Source organism: Cygnus atratus, chromosome 22 (genome assembly GCF_013377495.2).
Source record: "Cygnus atratus isolate AKBS03 ecotype Queensland, Australia chromosome 22, CAtr_DNAZoo_HiC_assembly, whole genome shotgun sequence".
NCBI classification, from domain to species: Eukaryota; Metazoa; Chordata; class Aves; order Anseriformes; family Anatidae; genus Cygnus; species Cygnus atratus.
Window position 1 is genome coordinate 5,267,301 of NC_066383.1, and position 18,145 is coordinate 5,285,445.

Here is an 18,145-nt window from a genome sequence, read left to right on the forward strand (position 1 = left end):
TAAGCTGGCCCAGAGGTGGCCACCCTCAGCCCACGGCTACCAGGTGGCAGCCACTCATCTGCGCGTCCCCTGCCAGTGACCGAGGGCAGAGACAGCAGCAGGCATGGGACCTGGCCGACTCCCAGCAGGGGTGGCAGCCAGAATCGTGCCCATGCCCTGTCCCCGTGTCCCCCTGCCCCGCAGAGACCTGCAGCCCCGCCGAGTTCTCCTGCGGCAACGGCGAGTGCCGGGCGCTGGAGTCGGTGTGTGACGGCTGGCACGACTGCCCCGATGGCACCGACGAGCTCAACTGCACTGGGGTGTCCTACCCAGCCTTCGGTGAGTGCCATCCACGGGGATTTCACCCCGCTCCCCCTAAACCCAGGGCCAGGGGACCCCCTGGTAGCAGTCCCCCCACCGGTGCCGCCGCAAGCAGCGCAGCACCTCTCCCCGTGGCAGGCTCAGTCTGCGAGCCCGTGGAGGTGGAGATGTGCCTGGGGCTGGGCTACAACGCCACCTCCTTCCCCAACATCTGGCTGGCCATCCCGGACCAGGAGGGAGCCGCCGAGGTGCTGCAGGACTACCAGGTGAGCTGAAGGGGCTGGGGACGGGTGCCCTGCCCCGTGCCAGGCTCGTCTGCCCCGTGCCACGCTCACCGCCGCCGTCCCGCAGACGCTGATGGAGCTGGCCTGCTACCAGCACCTCCGGCTCCTCATCTGCAGCCTCTTCGTGCCCAAATGCACCCCGGACGGGGGCGTCCTGCAGCCCTGCCGTGCCGTCTGCCTGGCCGCCGAGCTGCGCTGCCAGCAGTCCCTCGGGCTCCTCGGCATCCTCTGGCCCATCAACTGCAACATCCTGCCCGACTCCAGCGACCCCGTGGAGTGCTTCCAGCCCTGAGCCCGCACCACCAGAGGAGCAGCAGCATGCCCAGAGCCCCCTCCTGCCCCAAACCTCCCTCCCACCCTCCTGTCGTTGCAAGTACCCAGCTGCAAGGTGTCTTTCTCTGGGGCCAGGGCGTCCTCTTGGCGCTCAGTGCCCCAATGCCATGGGATTTCCCGCAGGACCGAGTCCCTGGAGAGGGGCTGCCCCTTCCCAGCCTTGCTACGGGGAAAGATTTGGGGGGGGGGGGGGCTGTGCCCATGGGTTGGAGCTGCGCCCGTGGGTGTCTCAGCATCTCCAGGCTCTCCCCAGCCCCTCCTGCAGCCCTCAGGCAGCCGCTAGCCCAGCAGCGGATGGGTTAATGCCCCCCAAACGGAGGGTCCCCGTGTCCCCCAGCCCCCGGAGCCGGCAGAATAAACAACGTTAGCTGCTGAGGAACCCGATGGAGCAGGGGGGGGCGTTTGGGGAGGTCCTGCCAGATCCCCCTGGGGAAACGGAGGCATGGGCCACGGGAGGACAGCCAGGGCAGGAGGGGGTCCAGGCAGGAATAGCGGGGTGCAGGGGAGGCTGTCGCTGCTGCAGGGGGACAGGGGCTGCTCGTGTGCCCTCCAGGGGCTGGGGGTTTATGGGGGGGGAGGCGATGGATGGGTCTCGGAGGGGGTCTCGTGCTGGCAGCCCCGCGGTGCGGCAGGGAGCTCCTGCTCCAGCCAGGGCTGTGGCCCCGCTGGCCGTGCTGGCACCAGGCCACCCCGCTGGCCACAGGCCTGGCACCGCCCCGTGGCCACAAACCAGCTGCCAGCTAGCCAAAAACAACAGCCCCGTCACACCTTGGGGGGGGGGGGGGCAAGGAGCCAGGTGGCCCCCTGCCAGCACCCAGCCCTGGGCACCCGGGCCAGGGGGGGTCAGCCCCCAGTGACACCCACCCCGCTGTGCCCGGTGGTGTCCCGTGGGTGCTCCCGGTGCTGGAGCGGGTTAAAGGCAGCGGGGGGGGGGGCTCCCCAAAAAGCCTGGCATGGTCCCAGCACCGCTGCGTGCCCGCGGTCCCCTGGGGATCCCTGCCTGCTGGCACGGCCACCGCCTGCACCTGCCTGGCGCGTCCCTGCCCGCTCAGCCCCTCGCTGCCCTGCGCCCCCCCCAGACGGCTCCTACAGCACCCATGGGTGCTCCTGGGGTGGCACTGCCAACTTGCGTGTGCCCTGATGCCCCCCCTTCGCCTTGTCCCTGCTGCCAGCCGGGGCACCGAGGGCTCCACCTCCCTCCTCCAAGCCCGCCTGCCTTTGCTGGGCTCCCCTCGCCTGCCCTTTCTCCTGCTCCGCTTTCCCTCGGCTGTTTTCTCCCGTCTCCCTCCCTCCATCCCGCTGCCCGGGTGCCTCCAGCAGAGGTGGTTTTCGCCCCCGCGCCTCTCCTCCCCCTGCCCGGCCGTTTGTCTCGCCTCTCCCTTCCCCCTGCTCACCGCGCTTCTGACACCGTGGGGATTCTTTTTCTTTTTTTCCCCTTGTCTTGTAGCTTTTGGCTCCCGGGGCCCGTGATTTCCTTTGGAGTTTGGGAGGAGAGACGTGGGGAGGAGGGGGGGGGGGGGGGGGGGGGGGAGAGGCTGCCTCTCCTAGGGCCTTCGTCAGAGCGAAGAGCTCAGGAAGAGCCGCAGCCCGTCCCAGCCGCAGCGCAGGAGCCGCGGCACCGCGGTGAGTGGGGACCCTCAGGGGTCCCAGCTCCGGCACCGGGACGGAGGAGAGCCACTTTCCTCCTCCTTTTCCTCCTCGTTGCAGCCGTCGCGTTCAACAGGGGGAAGAGAAGCGGCTTTGCCAGGGCAAGGCCACGGGGAGAGAGGGCCAACGCTGGCCGCGGGGCTGTGCCGGTAGCCAAAAAAAGGGCTGGGGGCAGCGGGGTGGTCCCGGCCCCAGGGTGGTCCCAGCAGCAGGGTGGTCCCGACACGGTCCCATAAAGCCGGGGATGCTGCAGCCCCAGCCGGCCGTGCCGCGGGGAGCCAGCCGGGAGCGGAGCGGAGCCGCCGGCCGCGGGGATGCTGCCAAGGGCAGGGCCGCGACGCAGCCCCGAGCTCCCCGAGCTGCCGCCCCCGCCACGCACGGCCAGAGCCATCGTCCTCCTGCTGCAGCACCCCGCCGGCACCCCAAATCTGGGCACAAAGCTGGCACGGCCGCTCAGAGCCCGTGCACGGAGCTGGCGCCTCCTGCGGGTGTCCCCCGGGTCCACCCCCCCCCACACCCCGTGCCACCCGCTGGCCACGGCACCCCCGGGAGTTTTGGCCTGTGGGTGGGCAACGGGGATGCTGCGGCAGGTGCAGCCAGCCCTGAGCGCTTGCCGAAATGGTGAAGGGGGGAAAAAAGGGGGGGGCAGCTGCAGGGGGGTGGTTGCCTGCCCGGTTTCGAGCCCTGCGCACCGGGGTCCGCGGAGCCTTTACGCCTCTCTGCCCCCTTCCAGCCCCTGCACGGCAGACGAGATGAAGCTGCTCCTCCTCCTCCTCGGGCTCGTCGGCAGCTCCGTGCAGATCGAAGACAACAAGATCCCCAGGCTGTGCTCGGGGCAGCCGGGCATCCCGGGGACCCCAGGTTTGCACGGGGGCCAGGGTCTGCCAGGCAGAGACGGACGAGACGGCCGGGACGGGGCCATGGGGATGCCGGGGGAGAAGGGCGAGATGGGCCCACCTGGTAAGGAAGGAGATGTCCCACTGGGGGGGACCCTCTCTACGTTGCCAAACGGGGAGCAAATCCCCTAAAAGAGCCCCTTTTTTGCCACCACCCCCCCCCCTTCTGGTCCTGCCTGCAGGACCCGGTGCTCCGGCAGGAGTCAGCAGCTCCTCATCACTGGCACTGCCGCATTTCCCCCGTCCCCATCTCTCCCTTCCTCCTCCCTCTTCGGGAACCCAAATGTGGGTGCCTCGTCTGTTCCCTGGCTCCTGGGGGGGGTTCTCCCACCCTCTCGGGGGGTCTCTTCAGCTCCCCATTTAGCCCAACACCCCTTACCCCCACGCAGAGCCCTGCCCACGGTGCGCACCCACCACCCCATACCCATGCGACGCCGAAACCCCGGTGGGCTGGGGCTGGGCTGGGGGAGGACCTGTGACGGCGCCTCGGAGGTGACACCGTCCCCATCCCCTGTCCCAGGAGCTCCGGGTCCCCGCGGGGAGGCGGGCAGCCCCGGCGTGGACGGCGTGCACGGCGAGAAGGGGGCGCAGGGCGAGTGCGCGGTGGCCCCCCGCTCGGCGTTCAGCGCCAAGCGCTCGGAGGCGCGCAGCCCGCCGCTGGCCGACCAGCCCATCCGCTTCGACGTGGTGCTGGTCAACGAGCAGGGCCACTACGACCCGGCCACGGGCAAGTTCACCTGCGAGGTGCCCGGCCTCTACTACTTCGCCGTCCACGCCACCGTGTACCGCGCCAGCCTGCAGTTCGACCTCATGAAGAACGGGCAGTCCGTCGCCTCCTTCTTCCAGTACTACGGGAACTGGCCCAAGCCCACCTCGCTCTCGGGGGGCGCCCTGGTCCGCCTGGAGCCCGAGGACGAGGTGTGGGTGCAGGTGGGCGTCGGGGACTACATCGGCTTCTACGCCAGCGTCAAGACGGACAGCACCTTCACCGGCTTCCTCGTCTACTCCTACTGGCACAACTCCGCCGTCTTCGCCTGAGCTCGGGGACGGGGATGGGGACAGGGGGTGCGTGCCCCTTCCCCTGCCGTGGGCGCCCCGGGGGGGGAGGTGGCAGGGTCCGGCCAAACGGGAGCTGGGACGCTCAGCATCCTCACCCTGCTCTGCTGCATCGCCTTGAATTGGTCGGGATGCGGCCCCTGGTAGCGCTGTGCAGGATTTAAGCATTTTCCTGGGCACCCAGCTCCAGGGCACGATGCACGAGCACCCCCACCGGGCTGGGCTCAGCACCCCGGCCCCCTGCTGCCAGCTTCTCCCTGCGTGCAGGGCGAGCCTGGGCTGCCTGGCCGCTGGCACGGCGAGGGGCCCATCCTGCCACGGCCCTGCCTTGCCCCAGGGGTGGCAGCACCCTGCCCGTGACCCCGGTCCCCTGCCCGTGACCCCGGTCCCCTGCCCGTGACCCCGGTCCCCTGCCCTTCTCCGGCCGCCCCTCTCCTCCTTCCCCCGCAATAAAAGGGTCCTCATCCCCGCCTGTGCCTGCTGCATCCCTGCCTCGGGGGCCGCCTGGGGGGGGTTGGGACCCCTCCGGGGGGGACCCCTCCCGGGGGGGGGGGGGCTGCAGGTGGTGCTGAGCCCCTCGCAGGGGCACGGGAGGGGCGCAGAGCCGGCGGGGAGCCGCTAGGTGGAGGCATCGGCGTCGCTTTGCGCCCTGCGCTCCCTCCGTGCGCCCTTGCCCTGGCCGTGGGGAGGGGACGGGGGGGGGGGGCGGTGTGCATTTCCCAGGCAGCCCCCCCCCGGGTCCCGGCTGCCCGTAGGTCGGAGGAGAAGCCCACCCTGCCCCCGGTGCCTCGGGGGGGGGGGGGGGGGGGGGGGCGGGGGGCGCGTTGTGGACCCCCCCCCCCCCCCTCCCCAGGCCGGGATGCAGTGGGAGCGCCGTGACCCGGCGCTGGGAGGGGACCCTATTTTTAGCCGGGGAGCCGAGGGCTTCCTCATTCCTGCCCGAAATTGGTCCCGCGGGGATGGGGGCGAGCCAGGGAGGGGGCTTCTGGAGGTGGGGGGGGGGGGGGGGGGGGGGGGGCGACTCCTTCACCCTGCGGGACGCGCAAACCCACGGCCCTACAGACCTGGGGGGCGCGCGGGGATATGGGGTCGGGGGCACCTCGCCCCGCGTCCCACCGTGGGGTCGCACCCCCGGTGGTGCCCGGGGTGTCCCCACCCCACGAGGGCTCGCGGAGGCACTGGGGCCAGGGCCGAAGGCTCGCTGGCCGCCCTGCAGCTCCCCGTCCAGCCCCAGAGCAGGACTGGGTTGCGGCGGAAGCGTCTGTTTGGGTTGAAGTTGGCCTTTTCTGTAAGCGGAGCCGCTCGGGGATAAACAGGGCAGCTCGCTGGTCGGAACTGCCTATTCTGGGAGGAGGAAGATGACTTTTCCTTGAGACCAGGCCAGGGGGGGGGGGCTGGGAGCATCCTCTGGGCCCCATCGTGACGGGGGGAGCGCTGAGCACCGCGCTGAGCACGGCAGCTTCTGGGCTCTGCTCCCCCGGAGACGCTCTCGATCCGCTGGGAGCTTTGTGGGGTCGGGGGGGACCCCTGGAAACCCCCCCCCTGCCCCGAGGAACACGAGGGTGGCTGCTGCTGCTGCCCGGGAAGGAGGATAAGGGAAGGATTGGGATTAGGGGAGGGGAGACACAGGAGGCCCTGATTTCTGGCGGCTCCTAACGAGCACCCCCAGCTGCCCCCGAGCAAGGAGTGGTCGGAGCCCCGGTCCCAGCTGAGCCCGGGCTGGGGAGGGACCACCACCCCTTTGGCCAGGGCGAGGGTAAACCCTATATAAGAGCTGGGCTGAGAGCACAGGTCCTGCAGTGCAGCTGGCAGAGGCAGCGGTTTGTGCAGAAATGTTTATTTAAAAATAAATACGGAGGGAAAAAAAAAAAAAGAAGTGCTGGCTGCTCTTCCCGGAGCGGCTCCTCAGCTGTGGCGGTGGCACACCAAGGTCAGGGTCCCCAGCAGGTGCTGGAGCAGCTCTTCCTGCGGTGCTGGGGGGGGCTCAGAGCCGGCAGGAGCCCCCCAGATCTCAGCCTGACAGCGGTGTGTGAGGAGGAGGCCAAGAGGATCACCTCCGAGACCCCGCAGTGACCAGATCCCAAATCCTCACCTGCGGGGAGGGGAAATGCCCCCGATGGCAAAGGCTGCGCTGGTGCCTCCTGGGACCGGGTAAGGAGAGCTTCAAGCTGGGAAAATGGGGGGATAAACCTCAGTGGGGTGGGGTGGGGTGGGCCAGCGAAGCGTTTGGGGGGGATTTGGGACTGCAGGGACAAAGCAGGGCTGAGGGGGGGCCTGCAGCACGCGGGTAAGGGGCTGCCTGCTCTGACACCGTGGGTGAGCTCTTGTGGCTGTGCTGGGAAGCGGGCACACATGGGGGCATCAGGAGCCTCCATGCAGTGGTGTGGGGACAAACAGGGGGAATCTGGGGGCTCTGTGCCCCTCCAAGGGGCTGCAGTCGTGTTGGGATGGGGCAGCCATGAGTTGCCTGGCCAGGGCCGCCCGCCTTCCTCGTGTGTCCAGGCTCTGGTGCTTTTGGGAACTGGAGCCACCTCGACGTGTGGGTGCTGGGGAGCGGTGCCAGCGGGTTGAAGGGGCTGAGGAGCGGTGCTCCGATGCCTTGCAGACCCCAAGGGATGGGTCAGAGGAGCTCGGGATCCCAAGAGAATGGGACGAGACCAAAGCAGGACCTCAGAAGAGCAGACACCGGGCTCTTCGGTGATCCCATTGGGAGAACCCCGTGTCCTGGGGAGAAAAGAGGTCCGAGAGGACTGAAACCACCTCCTCCAGGCTCAGGTGGCCCACCCTGAGGAGATGGAAACCGAAAGGGGCTGCAGGAGGCCTCCACCCACGGCCACATCCCCGACCCAGCTGGACGCGGTGCTGCGCAGCCTGCTCTGCTCTGCTTCCCCGTGCCGAGCCCCTAACGAGGGAGCAAAGCTGGTGCCGGGGAGCAGCCCAAAGCCCCCCCGTGGTTCTGCTGCTGATCCTCACCTGCTCCCTCCCCGCCGGCCCGGGGTCTTTATCTGTGCCTGCCTGCCGTGCCAGCTCCCCGCTGTCACACGAGCTGTGGCCGCTGTCCCTGGGCTGGCAGCTCATTAGGGCCGGGGCGCTGCAGCTGCGCTGACAAAGGGATGCCGGGGATTTTCCCCAAAGCCTGGGGGGCTTCATTTCCAGCAAGCTGTCAGCCTTCCCCCTGCCGCCCCAGTGCTCGTGAATGTAACCCAGCAGCTCCTCCTGCCTCAGGGTCTGTGTGCTGTGACGCGCTGAAACCATCCCTCCCTCCAGGTGCGAGGCTCCTGAGCAAGCTCCGGAGCAGGGAACATCCCCAGAAACCCCAAATTTTGTGCCCTGGACGGGTCTGTGAGCATGGCAGCTGCTGGGCAGCCAGGCCCTGTGCCAGCTCCCCGGTGCCACGGCAGTCTCCGGACACTGCGGCTGCCCATGGCCGGGAGGTGGTTGCATTTCCCTCCGGTAATTGCTCACTGCTCGGCCTGAGAGCGAGCCAAGTGCGTGCGGGACGGCTCCCGGGGGAAGGCTGTGTCCTTCATGTCCTGTCCTCGCTCGGCAGCACGGCCGCAGCGGGCTGGGGTGGCCGCAGAGCCTCTGCGTCCCCTGTTTTGGGTGTGCTGGGACAGCCTGTCCATGCAGGGGGCATCTCCTTGTTGGGTCCCATCCTGGTCCCCAGCATCCCTGGGGCAGGCTGAGGGTGCCTCAGTTTCCCCTGGTGCCATCCACCCGCAGCCAGACCCCTGCAGGGCTCGGCAGTCCCGTGCTGGTGCTGAGCCTGGCTGGGCTGCGCTCCTGCAGCCTCCCCGCAGTCCCCCTCCGTGACTTTGAGCCAGGACATGAGAGCCTCACGATTAAAATCAGCTCGCCTGCCAGCGTGGCCCTGCCAAGGCAGGTGAGTTCAAGGCAAGGCGAGCCAGAACTCCCAGGGTCTCTGCCCATCGGGGCCCTGAAACGCTTCCCAAGCAATTTGCGAGGATCCTGGAGAAGCCGAGGGCGCTTAAGAGCAGACAGCGGCCTGCCAAGAGCTCAGCTCGTGGCCAGGGAACAGCTCGTTACGCAGCAAATCCATCTGCTCACCAGGAGCCCGCCGCGGCTGAGCCTGCCACAGCCTTCCTGCGAGGCAAGGCTGCCCCTGCGCCGCCTGCTGCATCCGTCCCGGGGGAGCCGGGCTCCACGACAGCCTCTGTCGCGAGCAGCAGGACGTGGATGTGCCAAGGGCACGGGGGAGCAGGGATTAGACATCCTCATCATCCTGAGGAGTGGTCCTGCCAGGCTGGGAGGGCTCAGCCCTGCTGCTCCAGCTCTGGAGAAGCCGAGCACGTGTCCCTGCGGTCCGGCAGGGAGAGGAACTGCTCCTGGAAAGAAAAGCTGAGAGCGGGAGCCTCTGCGAGCAGCCCTGGCTTCCCTCCTCCTCGCTCAACAGCTCCTGGTGGCTCCCCAAAACCCTACGTGTGCTGTGTCTTCAGCTGTGGATTCAGCTCCTGCTTTTCTGGGCGCAGGCAAGTACCCCTGAGCCTGCTGGGGTCAGGGACAGGCTTCCTCTGACCCCAGGGTGAACGCAGAGCCCCCCAGGAAAACCCTTCCCAAGGACGAGGCAGCAGGCAGCTTTTGGTAAAGGAGACTTTAATCCACTCAGTACCTAGCTCGTAGTGCAAACAGTTAAACTTAAGGCAAAGCTTTCTCTCTTCTTACAAACAGGCAGCAAACAAACAGGCCCGAAAATAACAAGCGTGACTGCTATAATAATAATAAAAAATAAAGTTTGCAGGGAGAAACTGCAGTCCTGGGAAGGTGTCCGTCCTTCCCTGAACATTGTAGGAAATGTTGCACCCCGAGATCCATCGGCTGGCCCCGAAGTTGTGCTGCTGCTGGGAGCGTGGTCAGCACTCCTGTGCCTCCGGAGCTGCGCAGGGAAGGGGCTGGGAGCTGCTGGGGGTGGTGAACGCCTGCAGGGCGCTGTGTGTCTGGGGAGGGCTCGGGCAGGGAGCTCTGCAGCCCCCCAAAACGAGGTGGATGTGCCCAGGGAGCCCCCCAGCAAACCCAAACAGCCCCGCAGTGCCTCCCGGAGCTGCTCTCAGGCACGACTGCATCCCGCCACAGCTCAGGTTTGCAGTGCAGAGGCGTCTCCCAGCCCGGCCCCTCCGCTGCCTCTGTTTTGGCTAAAATTGCCGATCGATTATTTGTTAGCAGGAGGATGGAGCAGACCACGCCAGCCGCCCTCAGGCTCCTGGCTCGCAGTCAAGGAGTGGAGGCTCCTTCCAATCTGGCTCCAGCCAAAATCGGCTCTGGCGCACGGCTGACCCCAGGCAAGCAGCTGGAAAAGGAAAAGCTTTTCGGCGCGAGGCTCTCTTGCAGCCCAGCAATTCCTTGGAAGGGTGCTGGCTGGCCGAGCTGGGATGAGGCACCTCAGCCCTCCCCAGCGAGGTGCGGATGGCCCCGTGAGACTTCGCGGGCCCCTTTGTAACAAAACAACCTGCGTTTCACATTTCAGACAGGCAGCAAGACAGAAACAGAAGCGTAACCCGCCCTAATCAGATCTAGCTGTGGTCCTGGTACCGCTCCGCGCACGGGGCTGTAGGTCCGCAGCGCTTGTGCCTGGTGCTGGAATGTCTCAGGGGGCTTACAGAGGATCTGGGAGCCCCCTTCCCTCCCAAAGTCACCCCCTGGGAAGAGGCAAGCACACCCAGCTCTGGGCGCAGGGAGCCCGGAGGAAGGTGTGTTATCTAGCCAGGAAAGCTGGAGCGTGCTTGCCTAGAGCCTTGCACAAGGGGCACGTTGTTCCCTGCGCTGGGAGCTGCCACGCTTTAGTGGCAGAAGGAAGAAACAGCTGTAAATGCAGTCTGCCAGGTAGTTTTTTGGCCAAATCTCAATAGAAAAAAAAGAAAAACAAAAATCCCTTGCCTTGCACTAGTCGCAGTGATTCCCAGGAGGGCTGAGCCTTTACCCTTTCCATCTAGTTTTGGCTAGGAGGGACCAGAGCACCTTTTTGTGCTCTCCTCTGGATCTTGGACCGCTGCAGGCTCAGGCAACAGGCCCTGAAACAGCAAAAGTTGTCAACAACAACAAAAACCTCTCTCAGCTTGCTGCAGAGATCACCTAGTGCGCTTGCTAGCAAGAGCTACAACCTAGTCATGTACTAAACGTGGCTGACAGACGCCCCTGACAGCCTCCTGCTTTTCAACACCCCCTTAGTTCTTTGGAAACTGCTCGGGGCAGCCCTGGGAAGAGCCCTCCTGCGTCTGGGCAAGAGGCAGAGCCGGGGCGCCCTTGACCTCCTGGGAAAACAACCCACACCACCCTCCCCTGGTGTTCACAAGTACACGTTGAGTGTCTGGAGGATCATCTGGCGGCACAGCGGGCAGTTGCGCTGGTAGATGGCCTGCTGCAGGAGGACTTCTGTGCACTCCTGGCACAGGCACAGGTGCCTGCAGGGCAGGAGCAGCACCGTCTTTGTTTGGTCTTGACAGATGACGCATTTCTTACGTTCCTCTTGTTCTTTCAGGAGCATCCAGGGGTCGTCGTCCGGAGCGCCGTCCCCAGCTGCCACGTTCAGCTGCTCTCTCCTCGGAGCTTTCCCCCGGGAGGTGCTGGGCTCCTCTCTGGGTGGCTGGAGACGCTGCCCTGCCGCAGAGCTTCGACCCAAAGCCGGGCGTGCTTGTGGGACCTGCTCCATGTCCGGCTGCTCCTCTTGCCCGGCCACGGCCAGCATCAACCTGCCCAGCGCCACCGGTCTCGGCGGGGGCACGGCCGCCCCTCGCCGCTCGCTGTCCCGGTTCGTCGTTCTCCCTCCTCGGCTCCAGTTGGTGACCTGCAGGCTCCAGTCCACCACCCTGCGCCAGGCCTGGGAGGTGAGGGCCATGCCCAGCATCAGCACCGCCACCTGGTAGAGCCTCCACGCCTCCCGCTGCAGGCGGCGGTAGGCGGGCAGCGCGTGGAAGTAGCCCGTCAGCACCCACAGCACCCCGGGGTTGAAGACGACGGCGCCGACGCCGATGATAGCGAGGAGCAGCCCCAAGCCGTAAATGTTGACGAAAAACACCCCGACCAGCAGCTCGGCGAAGGAGGCCAGCATCTCGCAGGCCAGCTGGCAGGGCGACCAGAGCAGGATGGAGAGCGCGATGGCGCTGCTGGAGACGTGCGCCAGGCAGGCGGCCAGCAGCTCGGCGAGGCGCAGCGCGGGGCTGACGACGGCGTCCCAGAGGGCCAGCAGCAGGGCGACGAGGCTCTGCGCGCCCAGCAGCCCCATGTTCACCGCGCTGTTGACCAGGTACGCCAGCAGGCTCCCCGCGATGGCCGCCCCCTCGCACGCCTGCCTCAGCGCCGCCTGCCCCGAGCCCAGCAGCCCCACGACGCCCTGCCTCAGCGCCTCCCTGCCCCGCAGCGCCAGGAGCTGCCCCAGCGCCTTCGCCCCCTCCATGGCTGCCCAGCACCCCCTCAGCACCCCCACGGCCGCCTGGGCCAAGCCGCCCGCCGCCCACAGCAGCCCGTGCCAGCAGGCTGCGGGCAAGCTGGCGACGGCGGCCAGTAGCCAGAGCAGCGCGGCGAGCAGCGAGGAGACGAGGAAGAAGTTGAGGTCGAGCAGCAGCAGCAGCACGTCGACGGCCAGGCGCAGGCCGCGCAGCAGCAGCAGCAGCGCCATGCTTGCTAAGGGCCGCGCCTCAGCGGGAGGGGGGCGCCGCCATCTTGTTGTAGGCACCGCCGCCGGGCCCCCCGGTGGTGGGCGCCGCCATCTTGTTGCCGGCGCCGCCGCGGGGTCTCTCGCCTATGGGCGCCGCCATCTTGTCGCCCGCACCGCCGCCGGGCCCCCCGGTTGTGGGCGCCGCCATCTTCTCGCGCTGCCGGCCAATGGGAGGGGAGGGAGGGGCTCGGTTCGCCTCCCATTGGGCGGTTCGTGGGACGCGGAGAGGGGAGGCGGCTGCGATTGGATGGCGGCGGCGGTTGGGCACCTCCCACTGGGGGGGATTTAAAGGGGCAACGGCGGTTAAAGCGGGCAGGCTGTGGGGCCACCCATTGGTGTGATGAGCGCGGCGGTCTCAGCCCTGGCACCCGGTGGCGGTGCCCGGGACGGGGCCGGACATGGCAGCACCGCTCCCTCCGCACCCAAGGGTCCCCTGCAGGGCTCCCAGCATAACCCCAAGGCCATGGGGCTGGGCCCAAGGGTCTGCTTTGTGCAGCACGGAGCGGATCCTGCCCTCACCGCCAGCCCCCAGGCTGGGCACCCGCCGTGTCCCTGTCCCTGGTGGTGACAACGAGCCCAGCCCGCAGCCCCGGGGCTTTTTAGGGAAGATCCCGTGACCCCAAAGCCATCCGCACCCCGAGGCCCCGGAGCTGGCAGGGGTGGCAGAGCCCTGTCCATCCGTCCGTCCCCACGGGGGTCTGTCCCCTCCCAGCCTGGTTGTTTTTGGGGTTCCGGCCCCAAAAAACACCGTGCACCCCCCCCACCGGGGTGTGGATGGTGCCCCACGTGACGGAGCCAAGCTGCTTTGAGCATTTATGGTAATGTTTGGGTTTCTTATTGCCTGGCCAAAAAAAAAAAAAATAAGAAAAGAAAAAGGGCAGAGCGTTGGGGCGGGGCAGGCTCCATTCATTCCCCGCTGCGGGACAGACCCTGCGAGCCCCATGCACCTGCGGCCCCCTCCCCATTTCCCCTGGGGGCAGCTCCGCAGCCGGGTGTCCCCATCCTTGGGTGTCCCCATCCTTGGGTGTCCCCACCCTTGGGTGCCCCCATCCTTGCCTCCCTTTGCCTGGGGACATCTGGTCCCAAAGCAGCCCCCTGGGGAGGGTGCAGGGGGTCGGAAACACCCAGTTGTTTGTTTTTTTTTTTTCACGTGGAAACACCAATTTTGCTTAAAGCTCTGTGGGATGGGGTGCTGGGGCCCCCCCTGGCAGGTCCCCCATCTGTGCCGGTGGCAGCAGGGCAGGCTCCCCCCCCCCCCCAGCACCCCACTGCCCACCCCAGCACCCCGCTCCCCTCCTCGACCCAGGGGTCCCTGCGATGAACCGGGCTGTGGCACCCAATGTTTGCACCCTCGGGGTGCAGGATCGGGGGCTTTGGGTGCTCCCCACCTGGGTGCTGCTGGCACCCTGCCCTGCCCCAGGGCCGCTGCTGCATGACGGTGCTGAGCTGCATCACGGTGCTGAGCTCACCGCTGCGGGCAGCTGCCCTGCGTTTCGGGAGTCGGAGCAGCCGGCGTCAGCGCTGGTGGCTGCTGTTATCTGGAAGCAGAGGGACGGAGCGTCCCGGGGACGCTTGTCACCGTTGTCACCGTGCCCGGGGGGCTCAGCACCCCGGGGGTGCAGGACCCCGTGCCGGGGGGCGTGCGGAGCCCTGGCTGGAAGGGGCTGCGGGGGTGGAGGAGGACTGGGAAAACAGGGAGACAAAGGGTTTGGCAGCCAAGCCTGCAGCTGCGGAGGGGGGAAATGGTGCTGGGGAGGAGGGAAACGGTGCCGGGGGCCCCCCCCTCCGCCCCCACCTCCGCAGCGGGACCTGGCCCCTTCCTCGGGCGCTGCCGGGATGCAGGAAGGGTGTAGCTGGGGCGTGGGTGCTGCTGGCACCGTGCCCCCAATCCCAGCCCCGGCCGGGCACCTCCGCAGGGTGCTGACCCCAATCCTGCACGGTCCCATGGCGTGCTGCCCCCAGGTTTAGCTCGGCCACCCTAAATAACGCCCCCTCCGACGGTGATGTCCCCAGGTGATGTCCCCAGGTGTCCCATTTCCCTGCCCGCCCCGCAGCCCGGGGGGGTGTGGGGGGGTGGATTTGGGAGCCCGGGGGCTGCCCGCGGTGCTCACAGAGGGCTCGGGGCTCCCCACGGAGGGAGCTGGGATGTCTCCGGCCCGCTGGAGCCCGGCCAGGCGGCCCTGGGAAAAGCAAGTCCCCGTCCATGGGAAAGTCCTGCGAGGAGAAATCCCTGCCCGGCCCCGCGGCTCCCCAGGGTGCTGCCGGCCTGGCGCCTCCCCAGTGCCTCGGGGACGGGCAGGGGGGTGCCACGGGGACCCCCGAGCAGCACAAAACCCCTGCGGAAGGGCCCCCCCTAAATCTCTCGAGGCCCCCCCGGGGACATTTCCCCCCATCCTCGCCACGCTGACGTGGGGCAAGGGGCAGGATGAGCGCCCCGTTCCTCCGGGGTCTGCGGTGTTAGCAGGGGGTGAGGACTCAGCGTGGCCGTGCCCCGGCTGCCGGCCCTATAATCCACCCCATTGTTGGGGCGGGTGCCCGGCCCCGGCCCATCTGGCTCCGAGACAATGGGGCCTTTTTCCGTCCGGCGAAGACGACGACGACGAGGGGGGGAAGATGAACTCAGCATCTTCGGAAGGAAAAGGCCAGTTTATAAAAATAGCCGCCCCGAGCTGGTGGCCCCAAAGCCTTCCCCTCGCCGCCGTGCGTGCGTTTGGGGTTGGGAGGGTTGGGAAAGGAGCCTCGGGCATCGCCGGGACCGTCCCCCGGGCTGGTTTTGCACACGTGTGAGCGAGCAAGAGGGCAGGACGTGGCTGTCCGCACGCCCCGCCGGGCTGCACCTGCCCCCGGGACACCGGGGGCCCCTGCCCCACGCCTCGGAGGTGGCCCCTTGGCCGGGTAAGGTTTCCCCCCCCAGCCTGTCCCAGCTGTCCTTGTCCGTCTGTCCTGCTTGTGGCAGGGGTCAGGCCCCCGGAGCAGGGTGTAAGGGGATTGCTCCGTGCCCCGCAGCCATCCCCGGGGCTGCCTGGCTCTCCTTTTTGGGGCTTCGCCACCACTCGGCATCCGCTGGGCCCCCGGCACACAAATCCAGATGTCACCTTCCTGCCCCCCTTCCGCTCACGTCCTTCCTTCCTCCGGCCGCCCGGCCCCTCGCCCGCTCCTGCCCCCCCCTACGGAAGGCCCCGTAGCCATGGTTAGTAATCCCCACGGCAAGGAGGAAGGAGAGGGGAGACACAAAGGAGCCGCTGGGAGCCCAGCCGGGGAAGGGAGGCGACATTTTCCTGGGACGGAGACATGGAGGAGGGCTCCTGGGGGGGACAGAGACGGGGTGCAGGCCCCCCGGGGCAGCTCTGGTCTCCCGGCACAGCTGATGCTCGTCCCTCCCTCATCTTCCAGCCAGGCAGGTGCCCGAAATGTACCCAAACCCTGCACCCTGCCCCTGGGCTTCTCCCCGCAGGCAGCGAGCCCCCCACGGCCCAACCTCCCGGCCCCGCGCCGGACCGCATGGTGCTGGGCCACATCCCGGCCGTTCCCCAGGGAGCGGGGACCCCTCTCGGCCCTGGCGGTGTTGTGTGAAGAGGAGCAGCCCCGGGCAGACACGGCAGCTGGTTTCCATCCTCTTTTTAGCTTCCTTTTATCTGCCCCGAGCTGTGCCAGCCGGCAGCGCATCACCCGGTGCGCCCAGCACCCTTATCGCCCTTCATCGCCCTTCATCGCCCTTCATCACCCTTCATCGCCCTTCATCGCCCATCGCTCCCCGCTACGAGGCTCACGGGGAGGCAGCCAGCACCCGGAGCACCCCACGCACCCCCAAACCCCTCCTGAGCCCCCTGGGCTGCTCTGAGCCCCCCCAGCACCACGGAAGGCCGCCAGGTCGGTGCAGGCACTACCCTCAGCCGCACGCCTGGCCCTACCCGCTGGCCATCGCTCCAGCGGGGGCCAGAGGAGGAAAGCAAACCAAATTTCACCCCGCCGGGTTGTACCTGCAGCTCGGGATGCTCAGATAACACCGAGCTGCCCCCGGGGCTGCCCCCCGGGGCTGCCCCACGGCTCGCAGCAGCGGAAGGGACCCGCGCGCCCCGTGCGCCCCGCGCGCCCCGACCTCCCCGCCCCGGCGGCGCTGCCTGCTCGGCGCTGTTTGTTTGCACAGCAGTGAGAGGGGCTGGAGCCGAGGCCGTCCGGCAAGAAAATAAATAATGAGGCGCGAGATGAGGCAGAAGAGGGGGCAGATGACAGCGGCCAGCCTCCTGCGCTCCCCACCGAGAGCCCAAGCCCACCGGGTGCCGGGTGATTTCACGCCAGCTGTGAGGCCGGCCGGGCAAAGCTTTCAAAGCCCTGCCCGTTTTCCTCAGAACCACGAGTTTGGTGGGAGGAAAAAAAAATAAGAAAACAAAACAAAACAAAACTTTGTTTCAAAGCGAAGAGCTCCAAAAAGCAGAAGCTCCCCAGCCCGAGGCCCGTTCCGGTCACACGGCTGTTTTCTCCGAGAAGCAGCGTCGCCCTGCCCGAGGGCTGGGAATTTTCTGCGGAGGTTTTCTTAGCGACATTTCGCTTTATTTTTAACGCGGATGAAACGCCGGCGGCGGAACGAAATGCACCAGCAGCGTGCCACCCGGGCTCTCCAGCCCGTTTGTTTGCCTGGCTGGGCGATTTCTCGCGGGGAAAGCGGCACCCCTGTGCCCTCGGGGCGGGAGGAGGGGGGGGCACTTATGGGGTTTGGGTGATGGATATCCCAATCCCTGCTCCCAGGAGAGCATCCTGCCTGTAAGGGGAGAGGAAAACGTGATTGTGCCCAGGGCCGGGGGTCCCCGGCTGCAAAATCCAAACCCCCCCCCCCACCCTCGGCGCAGCCGTGGGGCCGGGCAGCGTCTCGCCAGCGCCGTGCACTTGTTCCCTTATCGCTGCCCAGCGTTGCCATTTTAAGCAACCCATCTCGCCGGGGGAAAATAAATAAATAAATAAATAAAATTTAATCATTTCCGATGAATCATCAGGTCCGTTTGGCTCGGAAAGTGGTGGGGTGGGGGGGGTGGTGGGGGGGGCTTGGTCCGGCACGGAGCCAAGGCCGGAGGGGGGCACGGGAAGGGTCAGGGCATGGCACCGAGGGAGCCAGAATGGGGGCGGTCAGGAGGGGGGCGGTGGCACAGAGAGGGGCTGGGGGTCCCCAGGATGATGTCCCTGCCCTGGGGGCACCCCCAGCCTGACCCCACGGGGGTTTAGGGTGGCCTGAGAGGCGCAGCCCCTGCCTGGGGGGGCCCTGAGCTGCAGGAGAAGCCAAGGGAGGAGCAGCCCCCACCCCGGACTTGGGTGGACAAAAGGGAAACTGAGGCACGGCCAGGCTGCAGCAGGGGATGGGGGGACGGGACGGGGGGGTCCTGAGTGCCTGGGGGAGGGGGGGGGCACCCCGCAGCACCTGGGGTTGTGCTGCTCCCCCAGGACCACGCCGGGGGCTGATCCCAGCAGGGGAGGCCGGGCTGGGTGACTTCCCCGGGGTAACAGCAGCCTTGGGCAGCCCCGGGAGCCCCCCTGACCCCCCCGGGCAGCCCCCACCATCGTTTTTTCCACGGCCACCCCACGCAGCAGCAGCTGGGGGGGCTCTGGCTGCAGCTTGGCGGGGGGGGGTCCCTGCGGCGGGGAGGGGGCTGCAGGTGGGTGCAGGGCATCCCTTGGGGGGGGGGGGGGGGAGGGAAGCGCGACCCCCACATTGCTCACGCGGGGTGGGGGGGGGGGCTGCTTGCTGCTCCGGGGGGGGGGGGGTGTCCCAGCACTGCTCAAAGCCGGGTGCCCCCCCCCCCCCAAAAAAAAAAAAAAAAAAAAAAAAAAAGTTTGTGGGTTTGGGGATGGCGTGGGGGCTTTGGGGCGGAGCGGGGTGAATGGGGGGGGGGGGGGGGCTGCTGCTCCCGCATGGTGCCCCTGGGGGGCTGCCCCCCCCCCCCCCCCCGCGCAGCATTCCCCAACCCCAC

The 18,145-nt window shown here is 67.6% G+C and overlaps 3 protein-coding genes across 3 annotated transcripts in view; all 3 read right to left on the reverse strand.

The window, feature by feature from the left end:
• Positions 1–18,145, reverse strand: part of LOC126913550 (NLR family member X1-like) — a 129,433-nt gene that overhangs the window by 44,070 nt on the left and 67,218 nt on the right.
• The window catches only part of HINFP (histone H4 transcription factor), a 128,064-nt gene that overhangs the window by 23,343 nt on the left and 86,576 nt on the right, over positions 1–18,145 (reverse strand).
• RNF26 (ring finger protein 26) lies at positions 9,114–12,352 on the reverse strand. Its single transcript, XM_035555846.2, has one exon. It carries the CDS (start codon positions 12,144–12,146, stop codon positions 10,818–10,820), a length of 1,329 nt encoding a protein of 442 aa, XP_035411739.1. The 5' UTR covers positions 12,147–12,352; the 3' UTR covers positions 9,114–10,817.